The sequence below is a fragment of the Pelodiscus sinensis genome, chromosome 21 (genome assembly GCF_049634645.1).
Source record: "Pelodiscus sinensis isolate JC-2024 chromosome 21, ASM4963464v1, whole genome shotgun sequence".
NCBI classification, from domain to species: domain Eukaryota; kingdom Metazoa; phylum Chordata; order Testudines; family Trionychidae; genus Pelodiscus; species Pelodiscus sinensis.
In genome coordinates, this window is record NC_134731.1 from 27,196,496 (window position 1) to 27,221,674 (window position 25,179).

A 25,179-nucleotide genomic window follows, 5' to 3' on the forward strand; every position below is an offset into this window, starting at 1 on the left:
CCTGCTGCTAGTGCAAGGTAGGGGTGTGTGTGTTAAACGTGGATAGTCCATTCACTCCCTCTTGAGCTGAGACTGCCCATACGTGCTCTAATTCCGACATCCTATACCCATATGTCGCATGCCCAGTTTTAGGGGGAGGGGCAGGCTTATGCCAAAGTTTGGGGGGTCTCACTTTATCCCCCATGCTAACAATCTGTCTTTAGGCCGCTAGCAGTCAAGTGAAGGCCTCCTCAGCTGCAAGCCAGATGTGCACAGCTGTGGAACGGTGAATGCACCTGCAGAACGGGCTCGCTGCCAGGTGCTTTACTAGGAACACGTGTAAAATCTGCTTTCCCTCCCCCTTCCATTCGCCCAGGAGCTGCAACGGCTTCTTGGGATGCTGCCCTGCTTAGATCCTGACAGTGACGAAGACAAACAAGAGGCAAGGCCACGGCATAATGAAAAGGAATTCTCTGAACGTCCACCAGAGCAGCGCTTATTGGCCTTGATTCCCCTGCCCAGTAGGAGACTGATTATCAGCTCAGGTGTGGCGTTAATTAATTGCTCAGCTAGCTGAAAAAATGAGTGTCACTCTCTTTGCTCTGTTGGAAGGAGGGGGAAAGGTTGTGGCTTGCCCCAATTGCCTCCAGAGGAGTGCAGCCAATTATTTCTGGCTTCCCTGACAATGACTCCAGGCAGAAGACACCTCAAAATCTCTCTCATCCTGACACTTGGCTGTCAGAGGTTGGTTAGACCGTGTATCCCCGACTTGGTCTGTGTGACATTCTCTGCCATCAACAACCATCAGCGTCGGACACCTCTGCCCTTCCCCCTTAGTGCCGACTGGCTTGGTTTCCCATCACGGCATTATTGATGTCCCCTCTGCACCTTGCTCTCTCTTGATGCTAAGTGGGAGCGAGCTGGGTTTATAATCTTGATAATGCCTCTGATTGCAAGGCTGTGCATGGATCTCTCCCTGGCCTCATGGGGATTGCCAAGCCCAGTGCATGGGCAGAATTGACTCCTTTATCCGTAATCATAGGAACAGGTGTGATCCCTTCATCTTACAAAGGCTACCGAGCTAAGTCTCACCAGGCTATGCCTTCAAGGGAGGGAGGTTTCACCCTTGTGGTACAGATAAGGAAACTGAGGCACAGAAAGGGCTAGTGACATGCCCAGTGTGTCATATCAATGAGGACTACTCCAACTCTGACATCATCAATGTAGAAACCTGGAAGACCAGCCCAAAACATATAAGAACAGCCATACTGGGTAAGACAAAAGGTCCATCTAGCCCAGTGTCCTGTCTGCCAACAGTGGCCAATACCAGATGCCCCAGAGGGAGGGAACACAACAGGTAATCCTCACATGATCCCTCTCCTGTCACCCAATTCCAGACAAACAGAGGCTAGAGACCTTTCCTACCAATCCTGGCTAATAGCCGTTGATAGACTCATCTCCATGAATCTATCTAGTTCTTTTTTGAACCATGTTAAAGTCCTTGTCTTTACCACATCTTCTGGCAAGGAGTTCCACAGGTTGACTGTGTGCTAAGTGAAGAAAAACTTCCTTTTGCTTGTTTTAAACCTGCTGTTTTTTTCATTTGGTGACCCCTAGTTCTTATAATGTGGGAATAAATAAATAACTTTTCCTCATTCACTTTTTGCACACCAGTCATGATTTTATAGACCTCTATCCTATCCCCCTTAGTCTCCCCTTTTCCAAGCTGAAAAGTCCAAACCTCTAATCATTTTGTTGCCGTTTTCTGAACCTTCCAATGCCAAGGTATCTTTTTTGAGATGAGGCAAGCACATCTGTACACAGTATTCAATATGTGGGTGTACGATGGTTTTATAGAGGCAACACATTGCTTTTCTCTGCTCATCTCATGTAGACCATGTAGCTGGCGCCTTTTGCCTCTTCTCTTCCTGTGTCAGCTTGGAAGGCTATCCTCTGGTCCAAGTAGAAGCATGTTCAGAGGCTGACGCTCATTAGCCTCTGTCTCTGCTCCAAACGTGACTCCACAGGGGATTTTGAAAGCACCCTGTGCTTCCCCTAAGGAACTTGGTTTTACTTCCATGCTTACTGTTTTCCACCAAGCCTCTTGGGGGACAGATGCTGGGGAGGGTCCAAGGGTAAGTGAATACACGTTCTACTCTGGGGAGATATGTCCAGAGTGTTTAAAAGCTTAAGAATCATCCATAAATGTTCCAATAAATGGATAATCAACTGTTAATAGACCCCAATAGGGTCTTTATAACGATGGCTTACGGCCCTCTTCTGCTGTGCTCATGACCACCTCCAGAATGAAATACTCATGCCTGTAAGATTATAAAACACCCATTAATAATGTATTCCTCCTTTCTGTGCTGTCGATGTGCCTTTAGCAGACAGTGTGAGCGACCGGGTGGAGCTGAGGACAAAGCGGATATAGTTCTGGGGTTTTTTCTCCTCCCCGGGGCTATTCTGATTATTAGCCTGTGAAACGCTTTCCCGGGCAGAGCTCGGCACAGGACTGCATGGAGCACGTGCTGCACGGCCCGCTCCCCTCCTGCCCTGCCTGCAGTCAGACTGAGCTGACCCCCGGAGGTTCTTAACCCCCTCTGGCCTGTGGAGCAGAGTCCCACAGAACAGTTGTGAATGGGATAGGAGGCGGGATGGCAGGAGCCGGGGTGGGGGTGGGGGAGGGAGGCAAGCCGGCAGGAATGCCCTGCCTTTTCAGCTGTGACCCACCAAAAGTTAGAGCGCGCCTCCGTTAACGAAGCCAGCGACAAAGTCTCAGAGGGGAGCTGTGTTAGCCCGTAACTGCAAAAATCACAAGTGGTCCTGCGGCACCTTAGAAACCAACCAAAATATATAAGAACAGCCCTACTGGGTCAGACCATAGGTCCATCTAGCCCAGTGTCTTGTCTGCCAACAGTGGCCAATAGGATGCCCCAGAGATAGGGAAACAACAGAGAATCATCTCCTGTCATCCATTTCCAGACAAACAGACGCTAGGGACGCCATTGATGGACATAACCTCAGTGAATCTAGCTAGCTCTTTTTTGAACCGTGTTAAATCCCTAGTCCTCACCTCATCTTTTGGCAAGGAGTTCCACGGGTTGACTGTGTGCTAAGTGGAGAAAAACTTCCTTTTGTTTGTTTTAAACCTGCTGCCTTTTCATTTCATTTGGTGACCCCTAGTTCTTATAATGTGGGAATAAGTAAATCACTTTTCCTTATTCACATTTTCCACTCCGGTCATGATTTTATAGAATCTTGAGCTTGTGTGGCCACCAGATGAACTGGAGACAGTGAAGTGTGAGCTGCCCGCTTCTGTTCCCTTCCCATTCTCTATATGTCTTCTCTAGTTTTGTGAACTCTTTGGGGATTGGGTATGTACAGCACCCGGCGCTCTGGGCCTGGTGAGCTCCGCTAGTCTTTAAGCCATGATTTGAGGTCTGCAGTAACTCAGCCAGAGGCTGGGGTCTATTTCAGGAGTGGGTGCGGTTCTGTGGCCTGCAATGTGCAGGAGCTTGGACAGGATGATCACGACGGTCCCTTCTGGTCTCACAGTCTCTGAGGCGACTGTACTACAGACGAGAACAATGGGGCTGTGCACTGGGGTGGTGTTGATTGGTCACATAGGTCAGGTCCCGGATGTGACCATGATGGATGGCTGCAATGGCCCATTAGCGAGATTAATTTGCTGGCCTTAGGAGCCATTCCTCATGTTAATTGCTCTGACCTCGTGCACCATCCTGCCACCTTGACATCCAATCCGAGATGAGAGGGTGGGTGTGTGAGGGAGCTGACCCCACCACCGCAGCTCCTCTCCATGCACTGTGTTTCTCCCGGAGCAGAGGAACATGACCATTTCCAGCTAGGCTGCAATACTCAGTGTGGCATCTCCGGTCCAGCTGTGCGCCTGCTACGACGAGTGACTTCCCCCCCACCGCGAGCATTGGTGTCTCTCCAGCATCAGCCATAGCAGAGGTTGGCTATGGCAGCCAATTCCTTCCATTTATTCTAGCACCGAAGCAAAAGCTGGCGCTTTATCCTTTTGCAGCTGTGCCTGTATTACCCGACGGCGGGTTTCCCTTGTCTCTTGGATGAGACCCTCCCTGCTCCTGTCAACATCCTTTGACTCCACCCAGAAAAGATGCCAGCTCCCTAAATAATCCCTGTTCCCGTGACATGAAAGTAACAGCATTGCCGGATGACTGTCCCAAAACAAGGCACCTCTCTCCATGCACATCTCCCTGGCCAGGGGGGGCGGGGGGGGGGGGGAAAGGGAAGGAGAGAACAAACGAATGACAGATGTGTGGTTGTGTTACTTAAAGCACTACTGGAAGGGATCCAGTGAAGAGCACAATCTAAAAACCCAGAAGAGACCTCTGAATGGATGAGATTTTCAGTCTCCTTGTTTGCTGGGTAGCTTCTGAGGCTGCTTGTGGGTAGCTGGCTCTCTGTGTATGCCCTGTCTTCGAGTTATCCCTTTCAGCTCTCAGCAGCTATTTTGTGATTTCCTCTATGTTGGGGGCGGGGTGGGTCTCCATAGCCATGGGCATCCGGCAAGGATACTGTCTGCTCCCTTAAGATAAACAGGGCAGGGTCTTGGAGAGCATGACGGTAAGAGGCTTCTAAGAAAAAACTTTGCAAAATAAGAAGCGTTGGTGATTCTGTACATGACGCACTTCCTTCTGAGTCTCTGTCTCCAGCACGGGTTTGAAAGAGCCATCCGTCATTGTAAACTGGTAGCACGCTTCTTGTAAAAGATTTAAGACGGTTGATCATTGTTGTATTTGGTGTTTACATTTTGCTTACCAGAAAAGTCCCTCTTGTAGTGTCAGTTGGATGTGGTAGTCTTCATGTTCTGCTCTGGGCAAAAAAGTGTAATTTGCTGGTAAATGCATGGATATTAGGGATGTTAAATATCGGTTAATTGAGTCGTCGGTTAACCCCATGAATTCTGATTAGTTACTTGACTATTCTGTAGCCCTCAGGAGTGGGGCCGACAGCCAGTGCACTCCGGCTCCACTCCCGAGGAGCCCCCAGCCACTCCACGCTGCCGTCTCTGCCAGGTGGGAGCTGATCTGCGAGGGGAGCCAGTTTAAAAACCAGCTCCCCTTGTGGACAGGCTGCTTGACAGCCTGCGCTGCTGCCTCTAATACAGAGGCAGCAGCCGCTGTGCGGGGGTGGGGCTGAACTCCCAGACTTGGCACGAGCCAGAACTGAGCCGGGCTGCCTGCCCACCTGGTTCTTAATACACTTTAAATGCAGAGCCGCACTGGGGGTAGGTTCTGAACCCAGTGCAAGCCGGGACTGAGCCAGGTTGCTGGCCAGTCTGCTAAAAAATTTACTGCCGGGGTGGGGGTTGGGGGGGGGAATGAGTGTAGTCTATAACATTAACCTATAAGCTTTTGCTTATCAATTATTCGGTTTTATCAATGACACTCTTACATCCCTAATGGGTATGTTCTGCTTCAGAGGTGGATGCATTTCAGTAGAAAGTAAGGTCATCACAGTTCAAAAGATATATACAAAGCCTGGTTTTCAACTGTAGGCCTCTAATTTAAGGCCTCCAGTTCCTCATTTGGGGTGTTCTGATTGATACTCTGGCTGTGAATGTGCTAGCGTGAGCCCCCAGATGTGAAACGGAATGAGCCAACTAAGGTACCAGTGTTCTAGAATCTGGTTCCCATTGTCTCACCACCATTCAGAGCCCCCAAGGTCTCCTGGGGGATTCCAGCCATTACTCAGTGGGCTTCAGAGACGAAATGTCTTCGGGCTAGAATTGGAAGTAATGTGATCACAGAGGCAGAAACAGGGTTGCACTAGCCATAGTTTTGCATGTTTTTTATATGTGGCAGAATGTAGTGACTGCAGGGTCAGTTCGCTGTTTAGGTTGTTACATACCGCCCTTAGTTTTCTAGCGAATTCCTTTGGCTGTGGGTAGTTTGCACTGCATGTGTGTGTACGCATGTGCTTGGCCGTGGGTAGTTTGAAATGTGTGTGTGTATGTGCGCCTGTGCTTGACCGTGGGTACTTTGGGGGGGGTGTGTGTGTGTGTGTGTGTGTGTGTGCGTGTGCGTGTGCCCGTGCGTGCGTGTGTGCTTGCCCATGGGTAGTTTGCAGTGTGTATGTGTGCATGTGCACCTGTGCTTGACCGTGGGTACTTTGTTCTTTGTGTGTGTGTGTGTGTGTGTGCGCGCGCGCTTGCCCATGGGTAGTTTGCAGTGTGTGTGTGTGTGCATGCGTGTGTGCGCATGTGCTTGGCTGTGGGTAGTTTGCACTGCATGTGTGTGTACGCATGTGCTTGGCCGTGGGTAGTTTGAAATGTGTGTGTATGTGCGCCTGTGCTTGACCGTGGGTACTTTGGGGTGTGTGTGTGTGTGTGTGTGTGTGTGTGTGCCCGTGCGTGCGTGTGTGCTTGCCCATGGGTAGTTTGCAGTGTGTATGTGTGCATGTGCACCTGTGCTTGACCGTGGGTACTTTGTTCTTTGTGTGTGTGTGTGTGTGCGCGCGCGCTTGCCCATGGGTAGTTTGCAGTGTGTGTGTGTGCGTGCGTGTGTGCGCATGTGCTTGGCCGTGGGTAGTTTTCAGTTTGTGTGTGTGTAAAATTCATTGTCTGAACCGACATTAACCTTCCCTCTGATTTGCTTTTGCAGTTTGCTGGTCGGTGGAATGGGACAGTCATGAATGGGGATCCTCTTTGCCAAGAGTCTGCCTCCCAGCTTCCTGACTGGAGGGAATTCTGCGAGCTTCACGCCCAGGCCGCCGCGGTGGACTTTGCTCAAAAGTTCTGCCAGTTCCTGAAGGAGAACCCCCATTACGATACACCTGGGGCTGAAACCTCCTTCTCCCACCACTTTGCTGCCAATTTCTTGGACATCTTCAGCTTGGAGGTCAGCAGGGTGTTCGTATCTGACTCCCCAACCAAGTACAACATAGTGCCCTTTGTGGGGCTTCAGAACTGCCACATGCCTTACGGCCGAGACATCCTCCAGAGGAAAGAGGAGACCTCCACAGAATCCCTGGACAGTATGGACAACCCCATGAACTCTAGCAGATACCTGAGCCAGTCCCAGCAGACTCAGGCTCACAAAGTTTCTTCCTACGGCCACTCGCGGAGTTCAGAGGATGTCTCTGTCCACGCTGCTTCCAAGCCGAAATTCAAGAAAGGCTTCTCCTTGCGGAACATGAGCCTGTGTGTGGTGGATGGCATGAAGGAGATGTGGCACAGGAAGTCCTCCCCGGAGCCAGGCGTGGAGGCCACGCAAGGTGGCAGGAGGTCAGAGAGAGAGCACTGCCCCTCAGCGGCCAAGGAGCACGACACGAGGGAGAGATGGACTCACAAGCTGCGGCTGTCGAAAGTCCAGTCCTCCAAGGTGGAGCTGGTGGATATCCAAAGGGAGGGCACCCTCCGCTACATGGTGGCGGACGACACGAACTGCGTGGGCAGCTCTCAGTGGCAGAAGTGCCGGCTGATGCTTAGGAAGGCCGTGAAGATGGAGGGGGAGCGGTTCCTGCTGGAGTTTTATGTTCCTCCCAAGGTAGGTCTGGTAGGTTTCTGAGCTGCCTGTCTGTGTTGGCTTGTGTGTGTGTGGACCTGTGACGCTTCTCGCCTCCAAGAGGCCCTACACCCCTGCGACACGTCTGCATCGGTGCCGCAAATGGCCACAGCGGTTGTACAGCTCTCTGCTGGGCGGGTGTGCTGCTGGCAGGGGATGGCTGTTGCTCCTCTGTTGTTTCAGAGGGTCTCTCTTAAGCTTCCACCTCCTGGTCTTACTCCACTCGACGGCAGTGAAGCATAATTCAGGGGTTTTGTTATTTGTCTGTGCCTCGCTCTCCGCTAGGTTGCTGGCTGCTCAGGTTTCCTGATACCCGGCGCTCCTAGTTCCTGATCTATCTTCTAGGGCTTTGAGTGGATTTCAATAAAGATTTTTTTCTTTCCTCCAGCACCAATATGCCTCCTTCTAGAAGTGGTAGATCTACCTCCTATGAGTGGAAAGGAAATTTAGTATCCACAATCCAGCCACCCCTGGCCTCTCCTCTCAGACAGAAAGCAAAAGGGCCAGCTGAGTAGGGAAACAAAGGTTTTTTTTTTTTTGAGCAAAAAAAAACACAACAAAAATTGGGACCAAAGTTGTTGAGCAAAAACAACTGCACCAAAAAAAAAAGAAGTAATGGCGCCTTTAAATGCATAACCCCATCCCCACCAGACGCAGCAGGGGAAGACTCTCCCAAGCAGCCTTCCGTCCGAGAAAAACAGAAAATGCCAGACGTTTTACGTGTCCGGTATTTCTTTTTTTTTTTTTTTTTTACCAGACAGAAGCCGCAAATACCGGACTGTCCGAGCCACTACCGGACACCTGAGTCAGAGACAGTAACTGAGACCCTCAACAAGCCTTTTATGACAGTGATGCTTCACATTGAATGGCAGGCCCCGGGGCAGTTGCCTCCTTCCCCCCTCCCGTGTTGCAGGTCTGCACCCTGGATCAGACACCGAGGGGGCCCTGTAACTTGCGCTCTTCTGTGTTACGTATTATGCTCTCGATCCTCTTGGATCAGCCCAGTGGGCAGTCTGATAGGCAGGCAGGAGTTTGGGTAGACTCAGATCCCCATGTTTGCTGGCAGGAGAGTGAAGCCATTTGCAAAGCACCGGCGAAGTGCTGTCTAGTGCCTGTTAACCTGCAACCCGCAGGAACCTCCACAGGCACCGAGTAACTTTTCAGTTCTTTTGGGGAAACGAGACGTGGGGAAGTCCACGAAAGAGCCGGGAATTGACCTGAGGCGGGGTCTCCACATCTCTCTGCCCATTAGCTGAATGGCGAGGACCAGGACAGGCAAGATTTGGGGATAAGCCCCGGCCCTGCTTCCCAACCTGCGCGCCGGGGCAGAGTGAGGCAAACGCTGGGCCCTGGCCACAGCAGTGGGCGGACTGCGAGTGGGCCTGGATACAAAGTGGGCGGGCCACAACCCACTCAGGACCATCCGTGGCTGCACCCCAGCTGTGGAGCAGTGGGTAAGTCTGTAAAGTGCCGTCGCATCCTGTGGGTGAAAGGTCCTAAAGAAACGTAAGGTGATTAGCATCTGTAAGCCTGAATCTCTCTCTGGCATTGAGGCTTGCCGCTTGTCTTAAATCGCAGCTGGCAACTAATCCACATTAGAAATCAATAATTTTGTGGTGTGTGTGGGCTTAGGGTTTTTTTTCTTGGTAATTATGGATTTTTTTTCAGTTGAGTTTTACACAGCATATAGGTGCATATGCGCGCGCACACACACACACTCGCCCCCTTCTCTTTTTCTCTCTCCAATAACATTTCAATGAGAAAGTAGAAAGACTTCCGTGTCCTCTGTCAGGAGCTTTCTATCCCGTACTGTTCCTGTGTCCTCTTTCAGAACACACTTTCCCCAATGTTCTTCTCAGCTACTTTCCTTCCTGAACATTTATTTATTTCTTCCCTGTACCCTTTTCCTCCCATTAGGTCCTAAAGAAAGCTTCAGAAAAAGGTGCCAACAACTGTAGATTCATGTAGGCAATTTAATACCTACCTACCTGCACATTCCCCTTTACCAGCAAGTACCTGAGCACCCCTCAATCATGTGGCGGAGAGGTATTATCCCAGTCTTGTAGTTGGGGAAACTGAGACCCAGAGAGATGGAATGATCTCCATTATGGAATGGACTCAAATGATCTTTGTCATTACAATATCTGAACCCTTGTCTTGAAAGTGTGCAATCTCACAGCACCTCTGTATGGCAGGGATATGCTATTCTTTGCATTGCACAGATGGGAAACTGAGCCATGGGAGAGGCTAAGTGACTTGACCAAGGTCACACAAGGCATATGGAAGTCCAGGGAAGAGCAGGGAATTGACCTTAGATCTCTCAAGTCTCCGGCTAGTTCCCTGGCTGCTGGACCACCCCTCATACACTGCATTTAAAATGAAGTTCTGACGTGTATAGAGACATTAATTTTACTTGGCATGTATGTTGCGCTTGGACCTTTTCAAATCCCCGTAGAAGCACTAAATAATGCTTCCAGGTAGATAAATTGCAGATGAGGTAGATATTACCAATTAAATCTTAAGTTATTAAATATAGACAACTAGAAGACTTACCTGGCATTGCCTGGGTCTGGGGCCGGCCCGCCAGCCGGCTTCTCCCCAGGGTGGGAGGGAAGGGGGCACGCAGGCTGCCCACTGGCTTTTTCCTGGGGCCAGCCTGGAGGAGGGAGGCACGCACCCTGTGGTCATTCGTGGATATAACTGTCCCTGCTCTCACACTTCTCCCTTTCTGTCTGGTGTGAAACAATCACAGAATCCTAGGGTTGGCAGAAACCTCAGGGGGTCATTGAGTCCAACCCCCTGTTGAAACCAAGATTAATCCCAACTCAATCATCCCATCCAGGGCTGTGTCAAGCTGGGACTTAAAAACCTCTAAGGATGGAGATTCCACCCCCTCCCTAGGAAACCCATCCCAGTGCTTCCCCACTCTCCTAGGGAAATAGTTTTTCCTAATATCCAACCTTAACCTCCCCCACTGCAACTTGAGACCTTTGCTCCTCGTTCTGCCATCTGTCACCACTGAGAACAGCCTCTCTGGAACCCTCCTTCAGGTAGTTGAAGGCTGCTGTCAAATCCCCCCTTACCCTTCTCTTCTATAGACTAAATAAGTCCAAATCCCTCAGCCTCTCCTCGTAAGTCATGTGTTTCAACCCCCTAATCATGTTTGTTGCCCTCTGCTGGTCTTTCTCCAATGTGTCCACATCATTTCTGTAAGGGAGGGAGGGGAGCAGAATTGAACACAGTACTCCAGATATGGCCTCTCCAGTGCCAAATAAAGAGGAATAATCACTTCCCTAGACCTGCTGGCAATACTCCTATTAATGCACCCCAATATGCCATTAGCCTTCTTGCACTGTTGACTGACATCCAGCTTCCCATCCACTGTAATCCCCAGGTCCTTTTCTGTAGAACTGCTGCTTAGCCAGTCGGTCCCCAGCCTGTAGCAGTGTTTGCATGCACAACCCATTGTCTTAGCACAAACCCTGACCTTGCTTTTAATCCTAATAAGAGGAAGCTGCCTGCTAAATGTGATAGTCATTGCGCTTACCGTTTAGGAGCAGTTCTTGCGCGCGCGCGCGCGCACACACACACACACACACACACACACACACACACAGTAGATTTGTACCAATTGTGCTGTGTTTTTGTATTTCATTCATCTTCCATGGTGAAACTGGGCTAATCACGTTCAGAAGAGGTTTTCACAGCCTGGTCCTGCTACTCTTAAGTCCCTAATCCAAAACCTATCAAAGTCAGTAGCAATCTTCTATGGATCTGAAATGGACCCTTCAGATCAGGCCCTTACTCTTGTTATGCTTGTGCATACAACTCAGCAGAGGAATGTTTACATTCAATAAAAATAGGGCTGTGGGTGTGTGTGTGTGATAGAGAAATAAACACACTGTAGGAAGATAGTGGAGTCAAATATAAACTGTTCCTCACAGTGTATTAACCTGAAATTGAGCTGGAGGAAAAACACTCATGTACATACCAGATCAGAACAGATGGAAAATCCATTAGGGTGAAACCATTTATAGTGTCTGAATTCTGGGTGTCATCAAACAAGTGAAATATCTGGTTTCCATTCACTGTCTTCTACCCTTTCTAATATCCCCTAGAGAACTGGAGACGAGAGGCTTAGTTTGTTTATTTATTTAATTCATTTTAGCTACATTCTCCCCCCCCCCCCTTCCTTTTTTTAAAAACTTCTGGAGTCTCTTTCTACTCCAGCTGTGAGGGCATTAAAAATGCACAGCTGGTGCTGGCTCATCTGGGAGCAGAGCTTGTGTGTGTGCCCAGCACTTGATATGGCTACAGGTTTATCTGGAGCAGTAACTGCTGCTAAGCAATATTATAGATGGTAATAGGTATTTTTTCAGGTTTGTTTTTATCTCCCTTTTTAAAAAGTCAGTGTTTTAAAAAAAAAACCCTCTTTTTAAGTGCTTTTATGCAAATAATCTTGTCTTTTATTATTGTTACAACCTCCTGAAGTCTTTCACTTACGTTTCATTCCTAAATTATATCTATCTTCTTTATTGGGCAAAATTTACTGTATTATCATTTCTAACTCCCCCTTCAAGAGGCACTGGTGTGCCAACTTCGCTTTTGTGTATATCCATGGAAACTTTTGCTTCTGCACGTGCACAAGAACACACTGCTTTTGTTTTTGTGTAGGTCCTACAGAAATAGAGGCTAACTGGATTTTCATTTAAAAAAAGAAAAGAAAAGAAAAACCTCTCCAGTAGATATTGAACTTTTTAACAAAGTTCTGCGTGCGTATATTTCCCCAGAGAAACAGTGATAGAAAACATTAAGAGAAATTAAACGTGGTGCTTGAAGTACATGGTAGCAGCCCATCTCACCCTTTGGTGTTATACTAGCCGTTCTGAGTGTGATTCAAAGTTGCCTGCCCCCATTTATTCCTGTGATGAGTCTCTGAGCAAACTCTAAAACCACCGATCAAGTATGAGGCCCGATCCTGAAAGTGCTTATGCAGGGAGAAACTTTACTTTTCTGGGGAGTCCCATGGACCTGGGACTGCCCACACCTGGCAATGTTTTGAAGGGCTGAGATCTCTGTGGAGGCTTCCTCTGTTGGCTCTTTTGGCTGTGCTTCCTGAGAAGAGTCCCGAGAAAGTCTCTTCTTCCTCCCACCCCTCAGGGCTGGTGTCATATTTTCTTGCCTTTAAACAGCTGCTTCCTCTTTTCTGATTGGCCTCTGATTAAAAATAACACACAGCCCAGCGGCTTCTGCAAATTCAGGGTTTCAAACCAAGCATTGAGGACTGCTTGTGGGACCCACTGAATTGATGCAGTGGCCCTTAGCTCTGTGGGTAGGGTTGCCAGATGGTTGAAACAAAAATACTGAACCCCCCCCCCCCCCCCAAAAAAAAACCACACCGGGAAAAATTCTGTTGAAGGGAAAAGAAAGGGGGGGAGGGGAGACCAAAGTTGTTGAGCAAAAGAAAAAAGGACTCCAAGGACTTATTAAACCAAAATATTTAAATTAAAACAGCATGTCCCCTTTAAGTGCAAGGATAGGAACAGGGGAGCGGTTGAGCACTAAGACCAAGCATTGCTTCCCCTAGTTCTTTTGGCCGGCAGCCATTTTGTGCTGGCAGCCTTGGGGGACCTGGTAAGCATGGGGGCTGGGGTCGGGGAGCTGGGGGCCGGAGGGTAATCAGGGGAGGCCAGGCGCTGAGTGTTTCTAGGGTTTCCAGGTGGCCGGCTGGCTGGGGAAAAATTCAGAAAATGCTGGACATTTTAGGTGTCCGGTATTCTCTGAATTTTTTTACCGGACAGGAGGCGAAAATACTGGACTGTCTGGGTGAATACCAGACACCTGGCAACCCTACCTGTGGGTGCTCAGCACCTTTAAAGAGCAGGTCCCTCGCTCGTTTGGAGATTTGCAGTGAAAGTCGATTTGCAGGTGTCCGGTATTAAACTGGACAGTTTGGTAGTTTCACTTCCTGTCTGGTAAAAAAATTCAGAAAATACCTGACACCTAAAATGTCTGGTACTTTCTGACTTTTTTCCCGGCCAGGAGGTGAAAATCTCAAAGTGTCGGGCTCAATACAGAGGCAACCTGGCAACCCTAGTGCTTACTGGGTTCCGCAGCGGAGCTGTCCAGCCCCGCGCAGGGAGGTAAGGTGGCAGGCAGTCGCTGGCAGCCTGTTAGGTTCAAAAAGCCTCACCACACGTTTCTTAAAGGGGTCACACTGGTTTTTTGGGGGTTTTTTTGTTTGTTTGTTTTGCTTAACAACTCCTGGGGTCCTTTTTTTCTTTCTCCTTCCCCCCCCCCCCCCCCCCCAGTATTTTTTCTGAAACCATCTGACAACCCTAAGTGAAAGTAACTTGGTCAGAAACTCTCACACTGAAAGTGAACACGCAACTCCCAGCCCCCGCCAAGTGAAATCTTTGGGGAAGGAAAAGGCACCTTTTGATTCCTGTTTCTTGACAACACTGATTTACACAATCAGAGCAGAGTCCTTTATTAATAACTTGTGGCATTATGTGCATCACAAGTGGGTTAATATCACTGGGGGGGTCTGGAAGCACTTGGGATAACTCCAAGGTTTTCTGATGATTATGTTGTTTTCCTAGTCCTTATCTAGAGGCTTCCTTTGAATTCCAGTGCATAGCTTCAGCAAGGATTAGCCAGGCTGTCTGTCCAGTTGAGAGAAACTCTTTGATAATATAGGGACCAATTTTACTAGAAATCGGGAGACTGTTGCTCAAATGTGCTGCTAGGCAAGCTTTTAGGAATAATCGTGTGACATTTGTATGGCACCTTTCATTCTGAAGAGTTGTGGACATTTAAGGCCTAATCCTATACACATTTGCTACCAGTTATAATGTTCAATAGTGCAAGTAGGGCCACTAGTTAATGGGAATAAGTACAGGTTGAACCTCTCTAGTCTGCCACCCTGGGGACTGGACCGGTGTTGAACCAGAGAATTTGCTGAACCACGGGAGGTCAATATTGTCTAGCAGCGCTGCCAAAACTGACAGTGCTTGCTGAGCTCTGAGAAGACATTTAGGAGTAAATTGGAGCTAACTAACAGCACAGAACAGCAGGGCTGGTGGCTGTAAACTAACTTCATGGGGCTGCGGGAAACTTGGTGACTGCCACGATAAGTGGACATCTGGCTGGCTAACATCATACCGGACCATGGGTGTTGCCAGACCAGGGAGGTTCAACCTGTACTAGTGTTCGCAAGTGTTCACAAAGTCAGACTTGAGGCCCACTCCTGTACCACTGGGGGACTGGAAGCTTTGAGATAGATTTCAGTGGAAGCAAGATTGAATTGTCTTGCATACAGAACGAGGGAAATGCAACCTCCTCTAAGGTGAATGGCAACAACTCACTAGAACTCACCTCTGAGGGGAAAGTAGCTATTTAGGAGATGCAGGTAATTGAGGCACAGAATAGTTAAGTCATTTGTTCAAGGCCAGACCGCGTATCACCAGGAATAGAACCCAGGAGTCCTGATTGTAGTGTCTTCTCTTTACCATCTTACCTGCTCCTTCTCCCTATGAAAAAGGAGACACCATAAATCTGGAGCTGAGCTACACAGCAGCTTATTTATGTTGCCCGTGAGTGTGCAAAGTGCTTGGTGGTATGTCTGTTACTATGGCTGCTGTGATGCATAGAGCCCATCCCATCACCCAGAGAGACACCCCAAAGAGCAGCATTTATGGCTCTGAAATTGCTTGTTCTTGCTGATCGGGCCTCCGGGGGCGGGGAAGGGAGGAGAAGGTTCATTTTGAAAGCATCTTCCAATGCTTAGTAAAGAGCCTCCTTCATGGAGGGACATAGGAAACTCTTCTCTGTCTACTGACACACAGCCACTTCTGGGGTGGGACACGTGAGCTGCCCAACAGCGCACAGGGACATTGCATTGCATGACGAGTTTCACCTCCCCGGGGAGCAGAATTTGCAAGATCAGCAAACGTGCAGCGTTGGCCCTTTAAGTTCTAGCCACACCAGAAGTATTTTACCTGCGTAGCATTCCAGCACAGCAACATGCAAAGCGCTCCTGCTGTAGAGCGGGCATACGGGGGGAAACGAGGGGCTAACCCCCACTGTACAGGTAAGGACACAGAGGCATGGAGAGATTTGATCATGAAGTCTTTGGGGATGGGACCGTGCTGCCTGTTGTTTGGACATAGCTAAACATCTCTGGAATAGCCTCTCGTGTGCAGTCGATTGCCACGCAGTCACTCTCGCCCAGGCTTGGGCAGTCGGGCTTTGTTGAGCTGGGGTCTGCTGAGACGCGGGTGAGGAATGATGTGGCTCTGTCTACAATAAGGATTTTTAGGAGCAGATCCCTCCTGGGGCTGCGGCCACTTGCGCTATTCCAGAGGCACCTTACGGCTGGAGCTGCTTCTTGGGGTAACTCCATTGACTGGAGTGGAGTCAGCTTACAGCAGTGGAAGGTCTCGTCCCTAATGCCGACAAGGCTTTGGCATGCTGGGTTGAATTGCCACAGCTGCATCCACACACACTCTGAGCCAGCGGCAACCCCAGTGGGAAATTTGATCATCAAAACTCCCTACAGTAGACAAAGTGGGATGAGTCTTTGTGATGTCGTGTTGGTACCTTGCTGGTGGCTAGGTTGGGCTGTGGGTGACCCCCACTGGCTGCTGTCTGTACCAGGGCTCAGCAGAGTAGCTGATGGGACAGGGAGGTGACCTGTTTGACCGGTTACCTCCCAGGGAGAGGAATAAAGGAAGGCAGGCGGAATGCAGCCCCTGGCTGGGGGGCAGGGCTGGAAGTTGGGCAGTTTCTGTCTGGTATCATGGAGGGAGCAGCCTAAGCAAGGGGCAGGGATTTAGGGGCCCAGTCTCCCCCATCGCAAGGGGGCTGAGGCATCCTAGGCCTGCCCTGTAACCAGATTACATCTGTGCTGTGCTGTATCCTGGAGAAGCAATAAACTCCCCTGTTCTACTGGCTGGCGGAGTCTGTTCATGCCACTACAGGGGTGCAGGAGACGGGGAAACCCCAACGCACTGTCACAGTCTTCCCTTACCTATTGAAATGCCTCTCTCTCTTCTAGCTGAACTGTCACATCCCCGGCCAGCTGCCCTTTCCTGGCTCTCCCTCCCCTTGCCTTTCGTGCATGCTAAATATGTCCTCGATCAGATAGCATTATTTCTTCCCCCCGCGTCTTAATAAAGAGAGAGCGAGACTGAAAAAGAGAAGAGACGTTAATGTAGTTGGCGGAGCCGGCGTGTCAGCAGGCATTGTGAAATAAGCGAGTGGGCTGGCAGTGAAATACGCTAGCTCTCCTATCTTCCACCGGGGCGTCGCTTGGTTTAATTAAAAGATCTTGGAGTTATCAGGCACATGAGGGAAATCAATTTTTTTTTAACAGCTGCACAGATTGGAGCTGGGCTGTAATCGTCCATTGAGAGAACTTTTCTTCTGCAGGCTCTGTTCATGCTTTTTTTTTGTTTTGTTTTTGTTTCAGACTTCCAAACCGAAGGTCAGCATCCCGCTCTCAGCCATCATTGAGGTCCGGACGACCATGCCCTTGGAGATGCCGGACAAAGACAACACCTTTGTGCTGAAGGTAAGGCTGCTTGGTGAATAAGGCACTCTGGATGCTGTGAGACTCTCCTGAACCCACCAATGCTCTCTGCCCCACTCCCCAGGACTGCCCAGGTCAGCTGCCTGTGCCCTTCCCTCCCGTCACATGGTGAGGTGACTGAGGGAGGAAGGAGACTGCGTCCATGGCGTGTATGCAGACGGCTGGCATAATTAGCTGTGCACCACGTCACTGCCAGCTGTTGGCCTGCAAGTCCTGAAGATCCTTAGTACTTTGATCCACCCCTGAACATACTGCACGCGGATGGTAGTAACAGTCTGCTGCCCTGTTGCATTTGTCTTCCCGTACCTCCTCCATCGCCCGCAGCATGGAAGGGGATGATGAATTGATAACAGTGCTGCACTATGGAGACTCTTAAGGGGTGTCTGCATGGCACACCAGCCCCTGGCCTGTGGGACTTGGGTCCGCACCTGAGTGTTCATGCTTCATTGTAAAGCTAGCTTTGCTTTAGGGATGTGAAAGTTTAACCATGTAGATGGTTAACCAATGAGTCTGGGCTCATCGGTTAACCTTCATGGTTACATGCAGGCTCCCTGTATGCATGGGGAGCTGCCTTAAAAAGCCAGCTCTCCATACACACCAACTCCCAGGATGCTGCCTGCCCTCCCCCCCCACACACACTGCTGCCTCTGTATCCGAGGCAGCAGCGCAGGAAGGGAGTGGGGAGGCAGGAGCAGATACGTGCACAGCTATTTATTTAAATACATTCCAACAGCCCTAGTTTGCATTTGCTGGACTTGAGTCAGGCTTTCTGACTCAGGTCTGTGGCTTGAGCTGCATCCACAGTGCAAAATGGCCAGCCTTGGACCAGAGTCACAGCAGGACTTGGGCTCTGACTCTTTCCCTGTGCTGCCCACTGGCAGGATCAGAGGACCTGGTCGCTGAGTGCTTGCTGACCCGAGTCAGACTGACTTGTGTGTGTGGACAGAGGCAGGCCTTGGGCTCAAACCTGAGTCAGACTCCAGGCTTAGTGTACAGTGAAGCCCCAAGCCTTAGTGTACAGTGAGGTCTGTCCCGGAGGCAAGCCCTGCCCCTGCTGTGCTGACCCATGGTTTGGCAGCCTTCTCCAGCACTACATGGGAGGTAACTGGAGGCACTACTTAATCCAGGTCTACACTAGACCTGGAAGGTCGGATTAAGGTGCACAGCTCCAGCTACGTAAAATATGAGGCTGAAGTCGGCTTGCCTTAAGCTGAGCTTGGCGCCGTCTTCACAGAGGGAGGCTGACAGCAGCAAACACTCCTATTGACTTTCCTTTACTCCTCACGACTATACCGGCACTAACCAGAGCCACCTTCCACGTTCCATTTAGCAGGTCTTAAGTAGACCCTCTAAATCGAATGCCAGAAGATCAATCTCTGGCATGGCAAGTGAACACGTTACCTTATTGAGCACTGTGAGGGCATGAGGAGTGGTTCGCGGGTGTCTTTTCAATAGAAGGTACTTTAGAGAGATGAGGCTTGGTGGTGATATTAAACCAGGATTCCCATCAGGGTGAAATTCAACTCCTTAGCCAAAGGGCGTCTGGTGTAGTACCAGACTTGTTTGAGCTGTCCTACTCTGAAAAAAGTATGATTCTCTCTCTCTATCTGTCTCTCTCTCTCTCCGGCTTCTAGAGCAAATCTCCTCAGTTTAAAAGGAAAATGCTGCATTTTCCCTGTGCACATCTCCTCTGTAAACTCAACCTGTGATCCATCAGTTAAGCTGGGCTTCCTGCCTTACCTGCAAGTTCCCAGCTGGCTCTGTGGTCACTGGAACTATAGCTATTACTAGCAGCTGGCATCTGGGTAACAATTCCTGTGATGATGTGTGAGTCAGAGTCGAATCCTACTTACGCCCTCTGAGTTGTGATGATTTGACAGAGCTAAGAGAATTGAATGCTTTACAGTGAAGCCTGCAGATTGGAGAGTACATATATAACGCATCTGTCCTGGCGCCATTCGCACACGGTTGCTCTTCTGTGTTGAACTGTACTTTACAATTCCCTAACAATTAACTAAGTGCTCCCCTTCTATCTGCTCCTATATTTATCTTCCCAGGCTAGCTGGCAGGTGCATGTGGATGATCGTGTAAGGTTTTCCATTCTTTCAGTCCCATATAGCTGAACAGTAATTGCTTGCTCCTTGTCCTAATCAGCTGTAAAACTCTGCAGATGAAGTCACTAGAACCCTCCTTGCTCTGGCACTGTGAACCTCAGTTAATCCCCCTCTCTGATTGGTTTCCCCTCCTGCCTTTTGTCTGCTTCGTCTGTAAGGGGGACTGTCTCTCACGATGTGTTTGGATCATACCTGAAACAATGGGGCCTCTAGACAAATAGTACATTAAAAGATCATCTGCTCTGTCCTCTCCCACTTACGTCTTTGGTTGCCTTCTGGGCACCTCTCCATACGGTTACAGAAGAGGGTCTCCTCTTTTTTAAAAAGGATTTGTTAGGTAGAGGGCCCTGGCTGGCTGGCAAGGAGGGATTCATCCAAATTCGGAGACAGTCCCCAAGGGGGCAGCTAGTCATGCTTCCTCTCTTAGGGAGCTGCTCACTGGCAAGTAAATGCTGCTGTTACAGCCCACTAGAGTGTCGTGATGGTTTTATCAATAGGGGGCTGGCAGATGCTGTTTGATCTGTGGGAGCCTCACTTGCCTTGGAAGCTGTATATGGCCTCCAGAGATGAGGAATCACACGCAGCAGATGGGCGTCTGGGAGAGCAGATATTAAAAGTCTCTCTAGCTACAGAGACTCCAGAGAAGAGGTTTCCGTAAAATACAATTAATTAGCTCACTACACTGTCCTGCGCGCCAAGCTCGTGGCAGCTGCTGCTAACAAACTCTCCCTACACATGGGGATTTCATCCACTGGATCTAAGCAGGAGGGGGTGGAAAATGTCAGTGCTGCCTGCTGAGCGGGGAGGCAGCTCCCCAGCTGGAGCTGAGCTCTGCTTTTTTGCTGCTGAGTTTCATTCCCATCCATCCCGATTCCCCGTGCCTTTCCTGCCCCCGAGACACGCAGAGCCCCTGGAATGCGGCTTGGTGCATGAACTTGCTGGGCCTGGGCTGCAGTGCGAAAGCATGCAATGAATGCTGAGTTTAAGCGACTGCTTCCCTCTGACTAATGCAGCTGCCACTTCACGTCAGCTGCTCTCTACAGGATGTCTGTATCCATGGACTATCACTCCCCATTCAGCCTCATCCGAAGCACTTAAGGCTGTAGCCAGGAGGCTCGCATGCATCAGTGAGGGGAAATTGCCTTATGTTTTCAGTGCGCCAGCACCTGTTCCGGGGCTGGGCAAGCATCACATGTCCGGGTGAGAGGCCGGGTGATCCACTGCCTGTCTGAACTCTCCAAACTACACAGATCCCCAGAACTGGAAGAGGACTGTCACAAGATCAGGCTCTCTCTGGGAGTCTTGCTCCCTTTGTTTTCGGTCCCTGTTCAAACTCACAAGCTGGTGCAGCTTTGGTCTAGTGGATTGAGGCTGGAGACCCGTGTTCTGTTCCCTTCGCTGCCCTGAATGCCTGGGACAACTCAAGACAAGTTGCTTGCCTTCCTTGTACACTATGGCTGTGTCTAAACTACATGGCTCCATCGATGGAGCCATGTAGATGAGGGTTGTAGGCAAAGGGAAATGAAGCCGCGATTTAAATAATCGTGGCTTCATTTAAATTTACATGGCTGCCGCGCTGAGCTGACAAACAGCTGATCAACTGTTTGTCAGCTCAGCGCGCTAGTCTGGACGCTCCCGCACCGACCTGAAAGCCCTTTATCGACATCCCTGTTATGCCTCGTAGGATGAGGTTTACTGGGGAGGTCGATAAAAGGCTTTCATTTCAACAGGGAAGCGCCCAGACTAGCGCGCTGAGCCGACAAACAGCTGATCAGCTGTTTGTTGGCTCAGCGCAGCAGCCATGTACATTTAAATGAAGCCGCGATTATTTAAATCGCGGCTTGATTTCCCTTTGCCAAAAAAACAAATCTACATGGCTCCGTCGACGGAGCCATGTAGTTGAGACGTACCCCTAGTGTTTAAAAGGAGGGCAGTCATGCTCCCTCTCCTGGAAAGCAATTGGGGATGAGATGAATGAGAAGCTGGAGAACAAGGCAATGTCCTATTACTCTTGACACGAACTGAGCCAGAACCCAACCTAATGTCCCAATGGGATGCCAAGAGGCTCTGTGCTGCAGCAGGCACTGAGGCTGACTCAGGGGGTGCTCTTCTCTGAGTCAGCATCCACCCAAGGCGTATTTCATGGCTGTTGCCTTACATGTATCTCCACCTGAGCTATAGAACTGAGAGACGGGGCTATTGGGAGGGAATCCAAACACATGAAGAAAGCGGGTCCCAGTCCTAGCTCCCTGTCTGACATCGGGACCTGCTTGGTGACCCGACAGCTGTTGCATTTCATGTCTTAGGGAAGTGAAATGAATAACACCAAGAGCCACGATCGTCCACTCCTTTATACCCTGCTATTTTCCCACATACCTCTCTTGTCTGAAGAATTAATGAGTGTGGAGGCAGCAGCTGACGAGTTCAGATGGACCCAGAGGATGCCCAGGTACAAAGATGTCTTTTAGGAAGAGGTTGCGTCCGTTCCAGATCTAGAGGTGCTGGCTTGAGGTGGTTTCCATTATTTATTCTTAATGTAGAATACCGATGAAAATATTGTCTGCGTGCAGAATTTTACCCCAAGATTCTGCCTTGCAACAAATCACTGGGCAAGAGAGAGAGTTGAACAGCCTCGGAGGAGAAGGCACATTATGGTCCAGAGTGGGATCCCTCTGACTCTCACTAGCTTTGTGCTTGCGTCTGAATTTATTAGACACCTGCCGTGCTCATCACTTCCACTACGAAAGCCAAGGACACCGGCACCTCGTCCCATTGCGGCTTAAATCACTCCTCCTCTTCGCTGTACGCCGCAAGCTTATTTCCCAGGCAGACTTCAGAGGCCTGTTGGCAGGTGTGGAGGAGACTCAAAGCTCTTGCAGTCCTAAATGTCAAGGGGAAAACTGCCTGGAGAGTAGGGTAGTGCTTTGTCTTGACCATAGTTTGCGTAGAGTCCTGGCATGTCCCTTCCCACTGCTTAACAGGCCTTTAAGACAAGGTTTTGAATGGACTAGATGCCCAGCGGCACACAGAGGTTGCCATGGAAATGGTTCCTTGACAAGTCTAGCATATGCACACTTCACCTGCACTCCTTTTCAATGAGGACAAAGGGGTTTGTGAGGCACAGAACTTGGTATCTGGTGTTCTGCTGCGAGGATGGGATGGGGGGAGGGATGTTCCTTGTTTGCCCTGGAAAGAAAGAGAGAAAGAGTACAAGTCAGGTGATGGGAGAGCTGGACTCATGACCTGGGACAGCAACTGGATTAATGCACCTTCTTTACTCTCCTAAATGTTCCCCAAATTCCCTAACAATAGCAGCTCTTCCCTTTGTGTCTCCCAGGGGATTTATCTGGTTTCTTAATTTCTAAGTCCACAGCTGTTTGTGGAGACCCTGCTTTCTGTCTCCTCTGAGAAGGAAAGTGTTGAAAAGATGCACCGCTTGTCAGGAATTGGCATGGCACTGACTGTTTGATACCCCCTGGAGTCCAAGAGCTAAAACCTTCCCCCTTTACACACAGCTGTCTTTCCACAAGCGTCTTCTGCCTAAAGAGTTAGCGAGGGTGGGAATGTGTGTGGTGAATTCAGCAGGACCCAGGCAATTCATCTGCGCAAAGACGTCTTTTGGGGAGAGGTGCTTAGATGCTGGAACTAGCGATGCAAGAGGTGCTGCTGCTCCTGCTGGCTTTAAGTGGTTTCCATGATACACAGCGTTTACACTTTGGTTCAATGGCTCTCGGCACCTCTCACATTGGCCTAGCACTCCTGAAGAGATGTGCGAGTGACTGATGTGGTGCTGGACCCACAGGAAAGATAAGGGACCTTATTATCTCCACTGGCTGCAGCTTCTGTTCTCCCTCTCCCTTGTGCTTTTGACATATGGAATAGGGATGGGAAAGGTTAACTGGCTGACTGGTAAGCATCACCCTTAGCAGTTAACCAGTGGGGGCTGGAGCAGCTCCCCGCCCGCCATGAGCAAGGGACTGCTCCAGACCCGTGAGGCCTGCTGTGGACAGAGACTGCTCTAGCCAGGCAGAAGCAGCCCCAGCCTGTGATGAGGACGGGCACACTCCAGCCCAGCTGAGCCCAGCCGCGGTGGGCCGAGGGGCAACTCCAGCCTAGCCGGGTTGAACTCGCCCCCCCCCTTTAATCGGCTAACCGTTTTTCCACTGGTTAACTAATTAAATGGGATTTTCCATCCCTAGTATGGAGTGACTGTGTGGTTATATGTAGCAGTGGTTTTGGACAGTGGAAAGAGAAAGTGCAGATACTTGTGACCGGAAAACATTCCCTTCTAGTTTGGAACACCTCTATGGTAAATTGGACCTGCAGCCTCGCTCTCCTTTCAGCCAGAATGTGTGTACACACCCTTTACCTGCGCTCTCCCCTTTGTATGCCTATGCTGCCTTTCGCAGGAGAGCTGAACCACTGCGTTGTATGTCTATTTAAGAACCCTGAAATCTTCCAGGTGTACTGTGCAGCATTTCTTATTAAGTGTAGGCAGGGACAGCCCTAGACTAGCTCCCAGCAACTGGCACCCTAGGTGAACCATGCAGTCGGCACCCCCACCTCTAAACCCCTCAATGATATTGCGCCGCCATTTGGTACCCCATTTAACTTGGCGCCCAAGGCGACTGCCTAGTTCACCTATATGGACGGGCTGCCCCTGAGTGTAGGTGTCAGTTTCACTTCCTGGGAGGGTTAAGCACCGGAATGGAATGATCAGCTGCTCGCCCTACACATATCTGCTGGGGGTGAGCATTGCTAATTCATAGCACTTGCTGCTCGGATTCTTGGCAGGAGGACAGATTCATGCTCCCTGCTGCTGACTGGCTCTGACGGGGGCTCCTGAGCAGAGCTTGTTTATTTTGGGTGCAGTGATTCAGCTCTGTGTGATTAGGCTCATTTGACAGAAGGCCGGCCCTGACAGCTGGGCAGTACCCTGACGGAGGCAGACCTGCCTTCGTCCGGTTAGGTAACAGGTTATATAACGTGTTCGGCGAGGCGGAATAGGGCAAAGTCTGCCGGAGATGCAGGAATCCCTGCATGGTGACTTATGATGCCCCTTCCAGCCTTTGCTTCTGCAGCTGTGCCACCTCTTGGAGTTGCTGGTATTTTTTATTAAAGGCCCCGCTCCTGGAGCCATGTGATTATATGAGAACCCCAGCTAGCCATTTTTTTTTCAAGTATGGTTTCCCCGACTTGGTTGCAGACAAAAGCTTTGGGACCAGAAGGCTGATAACCAGCTATTAAAAGAGACTACATTTTTTCTAAAAATCTCCTCATTTTTCAGATAATCTTTCTGATTTTTTTTTCTTGAGGTGGATGGAGGCAGCCAACTGGTGATTTTTCAAACACTTAAGGTTGGCCGTATTGCCTCTGGCCATGGCCTCCCATCTGGAAAGCTAGACCAAGTTGGGATAATACAGGGAATGGGCTCTTTCCTCTGTGTCAGTGTGGAGCTAGTGTTCCTGCCTTTACACTGAAGTCCTGGCTCTTGGGACCATTGCCAATCCCACAGCACATTTCACAGAAGTAGGAATGTTTGCCCCCACGTTCTGGTGCAGTCCCAGCATAGGTCGTTATGGTCAAACGCCTCAGAATTCCTCGTTAGGACAGGGTGTGCTCTTTCATGTCCCATTTTGAACTGATGTGCCATGAGGTATTTAACAGCTGCTGCATGTGCCAGAGAGGTGGCTGCATTACAGTGGTGGGTGAAAGTGTGATACCAGCACTTAGGGCATATCTACAGTAGGAATTATTTCGAAATAATAACTCCCAAAATAACTTTCAAAATAGCGCGTCCACACTGTGGGGAAACCTTGAAATGAGTCCGAGGCCGGTTCCCTTAATGTAGACGTGCTACCTCAACTTAGAGCCCCAGGAAGCCCTGGGGACTAATTACTTTGAATGACTCTGGGGAGGAGTTAGGGTACAGCTACAT

General features: G+C 49.8%; 1 protein-coding gene across 4 annotated transcripts in view; it reads left to right on the forward strand.

The window, feature by feature from the left end:
* SH2B2 (SH2B adaptor protein 2) overlaps window positions 1-25,179 on the forward strand; it is an 81,602-nt gene that overhangs the window by 33,717 nt on the left and 22,706 nt on the right. For 3 of the 4 annotated variants that reach the window (XM_075904411.1, XM_006114232.4, XM_075904410.1), the window contains exons 2-3: window positions 6,633-7,517; window positions 17,008-17,109. In XM_075904411.1, the coding sequence (XP_075760526.1) occupies window positions 6,660-7,517; window positions 17,008-17,109 (960 nt within the window). In that variant the 5' untranslated portion in view covers window positions 6,633-6,659. Of the gene's footprint in view, window positions 1-5,543; window positions 5,852-6,632; window positions 7,518-17,007; window positions 17,110-25,179 lie in introns of those variants that run through there. The other variant, XM_025180234.2, reaches the window with a different exon arrangement.